We start from the raw sequence: 7,170 nt of genomic DNA, 5'->3' as shown, positions 1-7,170 counted from the left end.
TGACTGCTTGATAATAGAATTCTGCAGAAGTGACACTGTACCAGTCTCTAAAGCCCAGACCTTAAGAAACTGGCAGCTTCCACTTCCTGACTCTTAAGACACTCCTTCTTGGAACCCAGCCACCATGCTGTGAGGAAGCCTAAACCACTTTGTAGAGAGACACACATGGAGAAAAACCAACATTCGTCACCAAGTGAGTGAACTGTCCTGGAAGTGGAGCCTCCAGCCCCAACACAGATGAGCTGTCCCAGCCAAGCCCTGCTCAAACTGCAGATTGATGAGTAAAGTAAATGATTGCCGTTGTTTTAAGCCACTACTGTTTTAGGGTGACTTTCTTTAGCTGCAGTAGATAACCAGAACAGTCTGAAAGAGTTACCAGTGCTCCAAACTCACATTTCCACAATATGTCTCACACCAGTAGTGCAACGAAGGACCCCAAGGGAGAGCCTTCTCTAAGGAGTCCTCAGTTTTCTCTTGTATGTCACAGGCAATGGCCTTTGTCCTTCATCTCCTCCCCTACTCCTTAACTTAGGATAAAAATCTCCATCATGGAAAGATGCCCGCTTTCTGCAATGTCTGCACCCTCCGTGTTGGGATTTCTTGAGGAATCGTAGGTTTCTCTGAGCCACACACTGGAGCCTTTCACAGACTCTCCCGCCTTGCCTTGAAGTGGTATGCAAGAGACAAGGTAGTAGCAAAACTTGATCCAGTAAACTGCTAAGTTTGGTTCTTGGACGCGGTAAGCTTCAGAGGGGGCATACAAACCCAAGCAAAGGGGCGGGGATCACAGAGGAGACATCCAGCTTGGACCCCGGGCTCTAGCCGCAGTCTTTCCCTCACGGATCAAATCTGCCCGTGAAGGGGATGGGTTTTTCAGCAAGGCCTTCCACAGTTCTGAGTCTTGTCTGTTGGACTATTCTCCTCCTTCGACTGCCAACCCCCCACTTCAGTTCTGGAAGGAAATGGTTAAAAGGCTGTTGCCCTTCAGGGCCTGGGAGGCAGCTGGGAGGGGGCGGCAGCTTTGTGCTTTACAGTGTCTTCCTCCTGGGAGGGCTGGAAGGTTGGGACGTTCTTGCTGTCCCAGAGTGGAGGCGAAGGTCTGGGAGTGTTTCGAGGAGAAAGGGAGGACAGCCGGGAGGCGTGTTCCCCTGGAGTTTTCTTTTTCTTGCGAGCCTTCGCGCGCGCGCGCGCGTACAGTCATCCCTTTAGTCTGGCGATTGCGGACGGGCGGTGGAGAGGCTCCGTCCCACTCGGTGGCCGGAGGCTGGAGGCTCGGGAAGACCTCCCCGGAGGAGCCGTGCCCAGGAAGCTTTCCGAAGCGGAGGCAGCTGTGCTTCCCGGGCTGCCGCGGCGTGGGAGCCGGGGACAGCCACCACCCACCCTCGCCGGCTCCGCTTCCTCCCGCCCAGGCGCGGCGCGCGGACCCGGCAGCTGTTTGAGCCCGCCGAGCTCCACGGTCGGTGCAACTCTTTCCTCGGGGACCCGAGCGGGGGTGGGGGTGGGGGCGCTACCTGGGAGGACTGGCGAGCCGGGAGCGTTTTCGCCCGGCGCCCTGCAGCTTGGCGACCCTCCGCACAGGGGCTGGCACCCACCTGCCCGAGGGCGCGTGGCGGGGCGGGCGCCTCTGTGGGAAGGGCGCGCTCCGGAAACGTTTGGGGGTTGGGGGACTGATCGAAAGCCCCCAGCCTCCCCAGGCAGGATTAGGATTTTTAGTCAGAGGAAAACCAACGGTTTTCCTTGGTCTCCCTTTTCCCGCAAGCATATAAGAACTTTGTGGAACATCACGCCCTCGTCGCTGGCTCCAAAGCCTACTTGCGAAGTTTGCTTCGCAGCCTTTTCTTACTCGCCTGCTTCTCCTCCTTGCACACCCGGGGTATGCCAAGGGTAGCCAAGGGCACTTGGTGTGAGGGACTGATGTGTTTTGGAAAACCCCCAGTGCAGCTAATTTGGAAACCTGCCTGTAGAGGTCTGGGCGTTGTGTTCTGCGCTCTCCTTTAAAGGGCACTTGTTGCCTTTCACGTGCAGAAAACAAGGGCTGTGTCTAGATAATCAGCCTCTGTTTACACCATCCTAATGGAGTTCCCGGATAGAGTTGGCGGCGGAGGGGGTGGGGTGGGAGGCACATTAAAGTCAGTTGTCTGTAAGGAGAGTTGCTAGTTTCTTACCCAGCAAGCAGAACCCACAGAAGACTAATAAAAAGTTCCTAGTTTGTTTGGTTTTTTTTTTTCTCTCCTCTAGTAGATATTCGTGGCCTCCTGCCCCCTCTGTGTTAACTAATTGAGAAACATCTTGGCAATCATTTCAGTAAATTACGTGCTCTAAATTTATGCCATTTTGGTAAGGTTGGAATTTCCAAATTACTAATTACAGGTGAACTTTAATCCTGAGAATCCAAGATGTTAAATGCTTGCAGTGTAAACCTAAGGATTCAGTCGTCTTCCTTAATAATAGCTTTAGAACTCCATCAAATTCTTAGCCCCCAAATATGAAGAAGGCTGAATCTATAAACTGTGTTTTTCAGGGTAGACCCTGAGATGCTTCACTAGAGCTAGGTCTGCTTGTGACCGAGAGTTCCAAGCACAGCATGACTTGGATCCACGGAAATGTGCTACAGGTTCATCCATGGAGGAACATGCATTTGAGAGTCTTTTTGTTTATTTGCTTTTGCATTTTTCACCCAATGATAATATGGTACCCACATATCTTTGGCAAGTATCCCTTAGCTCTGCAGCTTAATATGTGTCAAGAGCTGATGGAGATGTCATCATAAATGATGTAGCAGTATCATTGTGAGAAGAACAAGAAACGTGGCTTTAATGGTAGCTAGCTCACACTTTGATGAGAACCTATAGCCTTGGCCTCCATAGTTCCTGCCTAATCAGCTGACCAAGCAAACCAGCATGCTGATGTTCAAACACTAGTGGTACCTTTCCTAACTGGCATAACAGGCATGATAGCCAGGTCAGTTCACTAAATATCCTCCTAGTGGACTCTACTGGGCAAAGAGCCACTCCATTTCCAGGAAAGGCCTTCTCTTTCTTATTTTCAAGGAAACATTACTGAAGGGTCCATCCCAACTGGGAAAGTAGGAGGCTGTAGTCATTAAATAGCATAACATACTGAAGGATTTCTTTTCTCTCATATCTATGATCTAAAGAAGAGATTGACAAGGTGCTTTGTTCTTAGAATCTTGGTCTCCACTGTAGAATGCAAGCAGTGGCATTTTGTAGATCTACAGTATTCGGTCAAGTATTCACTCCAAACTGTAAGAAGCAGGAAAAAACTGCAAACTATTTATAATTAAGCAAAGCAAAGTGAGGCATTATGCCTGTCCTGACACTCTTTGGCCATGAAGACTTCTTCAAGACCCACTTAACTCATGATTAAAATGGGAATATTGCCCCTGCCTACCAGAGTTATAAAGTTCAAGTCAGATAACAGATGCATACATAATAAATTATTAATATACATACAATGTTATTTTTTCACATTCCCAGGAAAAACCTCAGGGGAAGGCAAAAGTGTATGGTATTTACACCTTGTACTTACTTTAGACCTTCTGCACAACTTGAATAAATCTTATTTCATCGACATATTGAGTAAACCTAAGCTCTACTGATTTCCCAACATAACTGTCAAAATTCCTAAAAGCGGTTAATACCAACTATAAATAGGCCAAGAAAAAGGACACAATTTTTAAAAAACTACATTATAACCATATATATCATAGACACATGCCACTGCATTAATGAGGTTATGGTCTTCATTTAAAGAATCACTAAAAACTCACAGAGAAGAAAATTTACAAAATATTTAAGTGGGAGGAGCCATTTTTAATTTACCTTTGATTACTGTGTTACTACCAACCCCTCATTTCCTCCAACATCTTTTCTGTAAAAAAAAAAAAATCATTTATTTATTTTGAGAGAGAGAGACTGAAGAGGGTAGGGCAGAGAGAGGGAGAGAGAGAATCCCAAGCAGGCTCCATGCTGTCAGCACAGAGCCCGAGGTGGGGCTCCAACTCCCGAACCCACAAGATCATGACCTGAGCTGAAATCAAGAGTCAGACACTTAGCTGAATGAGACACCCAGGTGCCCTTCCAATGTCTTTTAAGGATTAAAGTATCCTTCTGAGCAAGAAGGACCACTTGCTGTCAGCAAGTCACTTAAACAAACAAGAAAACAAAAAATGAAAACAAATGATCTTTTGGAAACAAGTAATCACCCTCCCAAATCTATTGTTTCATGGAAACTCTGGGAGACTGTTGAAACATTTTAGGTGCTAAGAAAGCACAAGAATGAGAGAGAGATAGTGTGGTCTAGTGGCTAAGAGCCTAGGCTCAGAGTTGGACAAACCTGCCTTAGAATCAACATTGCCACTACCACCTGTGGACCTGAAGGCTCCTTGCCTTTACTGAGCCTCTGGTCCCCTATGTTTCTAGAGGAACTGTGCATCGGCCTCACAGAGGCATGGTGTGCATTAGACAACACCATGCATGTGAAGTGCTCAGCACAGTTGGTGTGACAAAGGTAACCACATAGGATGTTTCAAAGAAAGCATGAGACAGATAGCCCTTGGAAAGCCAAATTCTGTGCCTGGCCTAGAAAGCCATTATTACCAGCTTCACTTGCTGGCAAGTATTGGGATAATAATTTCTCAAGAATGGAAGAGAGAGAGAAAAAATTCCTGTCAGAGAGGTGGATTGTACACATTAATCATCAAGATTTTCAATAAAATGAATATTTGGTGTGTATCAATTACATAATTTTTAATCGAAACTAAGATTGTTAAATGTATTGGTGGTATTAACCAGAGTTCTGATTTTAAAAGAGCATTTTATGACACTTTAAATAACTACCTGTGCTACATTTTAACCCCATGTTCATTATTTACCATGTGTACAACAGAACACATTTTGGAATATTGAATTGTTAGTTACAAGATTTTGCTAATTTTATGCCTTGATACCATGTACATTTTACTCGGCAAATAATGCCTTTTCTCTTCCATTAATAAATAAAATTTTGTATCTCAACTCTTGAAGATTTTTGCAATTCAGATTTTTATCAGCCAGTGTAATGGAGAGAAAAAAGTAACTTTTGATCTACTAAAGGAAGAACCCATATGTCCTCATCCATATTATAATCTAGATATAATCATGGATGGAGATGAGAGAGAGAAAGAGAAGGAAGCAGAGGGGCGTAGAGAGAGACAGAGACAGAGATAGAGATAGAGATAGAGATAGAGATAGAGATAGAGAATTTGCCATAATGGAGCTTTGATCTTGTCTTTTTTCCCTGCCGTGGGATAACCTTACACAGATCTTATCTAATTACCAAATATATATTACTTTTTACCTGACGCAGTAATCATTGACTACAATTATTGGCAGCTGGATTTTGTAACCAATTATTTTTCCTCCTTTCTTTTCCAGGTGAAAAAAAAAAAAAAGCAAGTGTGTAAAGGGAAGGTAGTAAGAGACATTTCCTCAAATTTGCATCACGATGGAAACCTTTTGCCTCAAGGTGTCCTTCTGGGTAGCGCTGGTTGGATGTGTGATCAGTGATAATCCTGAAAGCTACAACACAAACCTAAGTACTCCAGTGGATGATTTCACCACTTTTCGTGGGACAGAGCTCAGCTTCCTCGTTACCACTCATCGACCCACTAATTTGGCCCTACCTAGCAATGGCTCAATGCACAGCTATTGCCCACAGCAGACTAAGATTACTTCAGCTTTCAAATACATTAACACTGTGATATCTTGTACTATTTTCATCGTGGGAATGGTGGGGAATGCAACTCTGCTCAGGATCATTTACCAGAACAAGTGTATGAGGAATGGCCCCAACGCGCTGATAGCCAGCCTTGCCCTTGGAGACCTTATCTATGTGGTCATTGATCTCCCTATCAATGTGTTTAAGGTAGGAAGTAACCACAACTGTATTTGCAGGTTTGAACATACGTTCTGATTCCACAGTAAGAGAGTTGCTGCAGACCTTTGGAGTTTTAGTCTGTGTTTTTACTGAGAGTGATTTATGCAGCCTTCGACTTTGGTGGCCTTTAACATTTTTATTATTTGTTAAATGTTACATTTATTTGCTAACTTAATTGTTCACAAAATCGCGTTTTGGGGAAGACTATTCAAAGTCACGGTCTTTAATGAAGCAGATTCTCATGCCAGCCCTGAGCTTGCTGAGTGGATGGGCAATCTTGGGAAGAAACTGGATTTTTCTGAGACTCAGTTTTCAGGGTGAGATCTATTGAGCCCAAAAGATACTTAAAATAAGTATTTCTTCAGTTTCTGTAACCTTTTTAATGTGATGCCACTCAGTGGCCAGATAGCCAGGGTACATGTTGAAATGAAAGTACCTGTTTTATTTTGACGATCTGGATTGATGATGGAAGCCAAAGGGTACGCTGGCTTCCCTCAGTTGTCTCGGTGACTTAGAGATAGTGAGGTCCACGTGATCTCAGCTCAGTGTTGACCTTGTTGAACAGTGTCACTAAAGCCATTTAAAATAGGCCTCAGTTTACTGTTGCCTTCTTCATTTCTTCAGTTTACAGAGTTTTTATTTGTGGAGTACCCACTATGTGCCTGCCCCTGAGCTAGGCAATAAGGATCCCAAGACAAATATGACAAAAGTGATGCCTCAGTGGGAGGGGAACATAACTCACCCACTGTCACTGTGATCATCTTGCTTTAGGGACTGGTTAGTACCAAAACAAAGTAAAGCCCAAAGGAATTAGATGTTTCGTATTTGGTCTAGTGGTTGTGAGGAGAAAATGGCTGCAAGAATTCAAGTGAACTAAAATTCAAGTAAAATTACGTGGTCTATGCCAGATGTTATGGAATGTCTTTATTCTAAACCCAGGAAAAGTACTTTCCTCAGCCTTTCTTTTTTTTTTCTTCTATGTCTTATCCATAAAAACAAAACTATTCTGAGCAAAAATATTCTGAAATATGACTTTAAGTAGCAAGTTTTGTTTGAAGACATGATAAATTTTAACTAAGAGTCTCTCGGTTTCCAATAAATACACTTAAACTATGGCAAAACTATGCTCGCCTACCAGGAAAAGCGGTGATACAATGAAGTGCTGACAGTAAAGATGAAAACAATGATTACAGTCTCAAACGTTACAAATAAAAAGCATTTCAAAAGTACTCA

General features: G+C 44.0%; 1 protein-coding gene across 1 annotated transcript in view; it reads left to right on the top strand.

Moving 5' to 3' along the window:
- Window positions 1–1,075: 1,075 nt before the first annotated feature.
- EDNRA (endothelin receptor type A) overlaps window positions 1,076–7,170 on the top strand; it is a 61,200-nt gene continuing 55,105 nt past the window's right edge. Inside the window, exons 1-2 of the mRNA XM_040472836.1 lie at window positions 1,076–1,456; window positions 5,436–5,925. Of these exons, the coding sequence (XP_040328770.1) occupies window positions 5,506–5,925 (420 nt within the window). The 5' untranslated portion in view covers window positions 1,076–1,456; window positions 5,436–5,505. The remainder of the gene's footprint in view (window positions 1,457–5,435; window positions 5,926–7,170) is intronic.

The sequence above is a fragment of the Herpailurus yagouaroundi genome, unplaced genomic scaffold, assembly GCF_014898765.1.
Source record: "Herpailurus yagouaroundi ecotype Mexico unplaced genomic scaffold, PumYag 28, whole genome shotgun sequence".
Classification (NCBI taxonomy): Eukaryota; Metazoa; Chordata; class Mammalia; order Carnivora; family Felidae; genus Herpailurus; species Herpailurus yagouaroundi.
The sequence above is the reverse complement of the archived record's forward strand: the minus strand, read 5'-3'. Positions and strand labels throughout refer to the sequence as shown.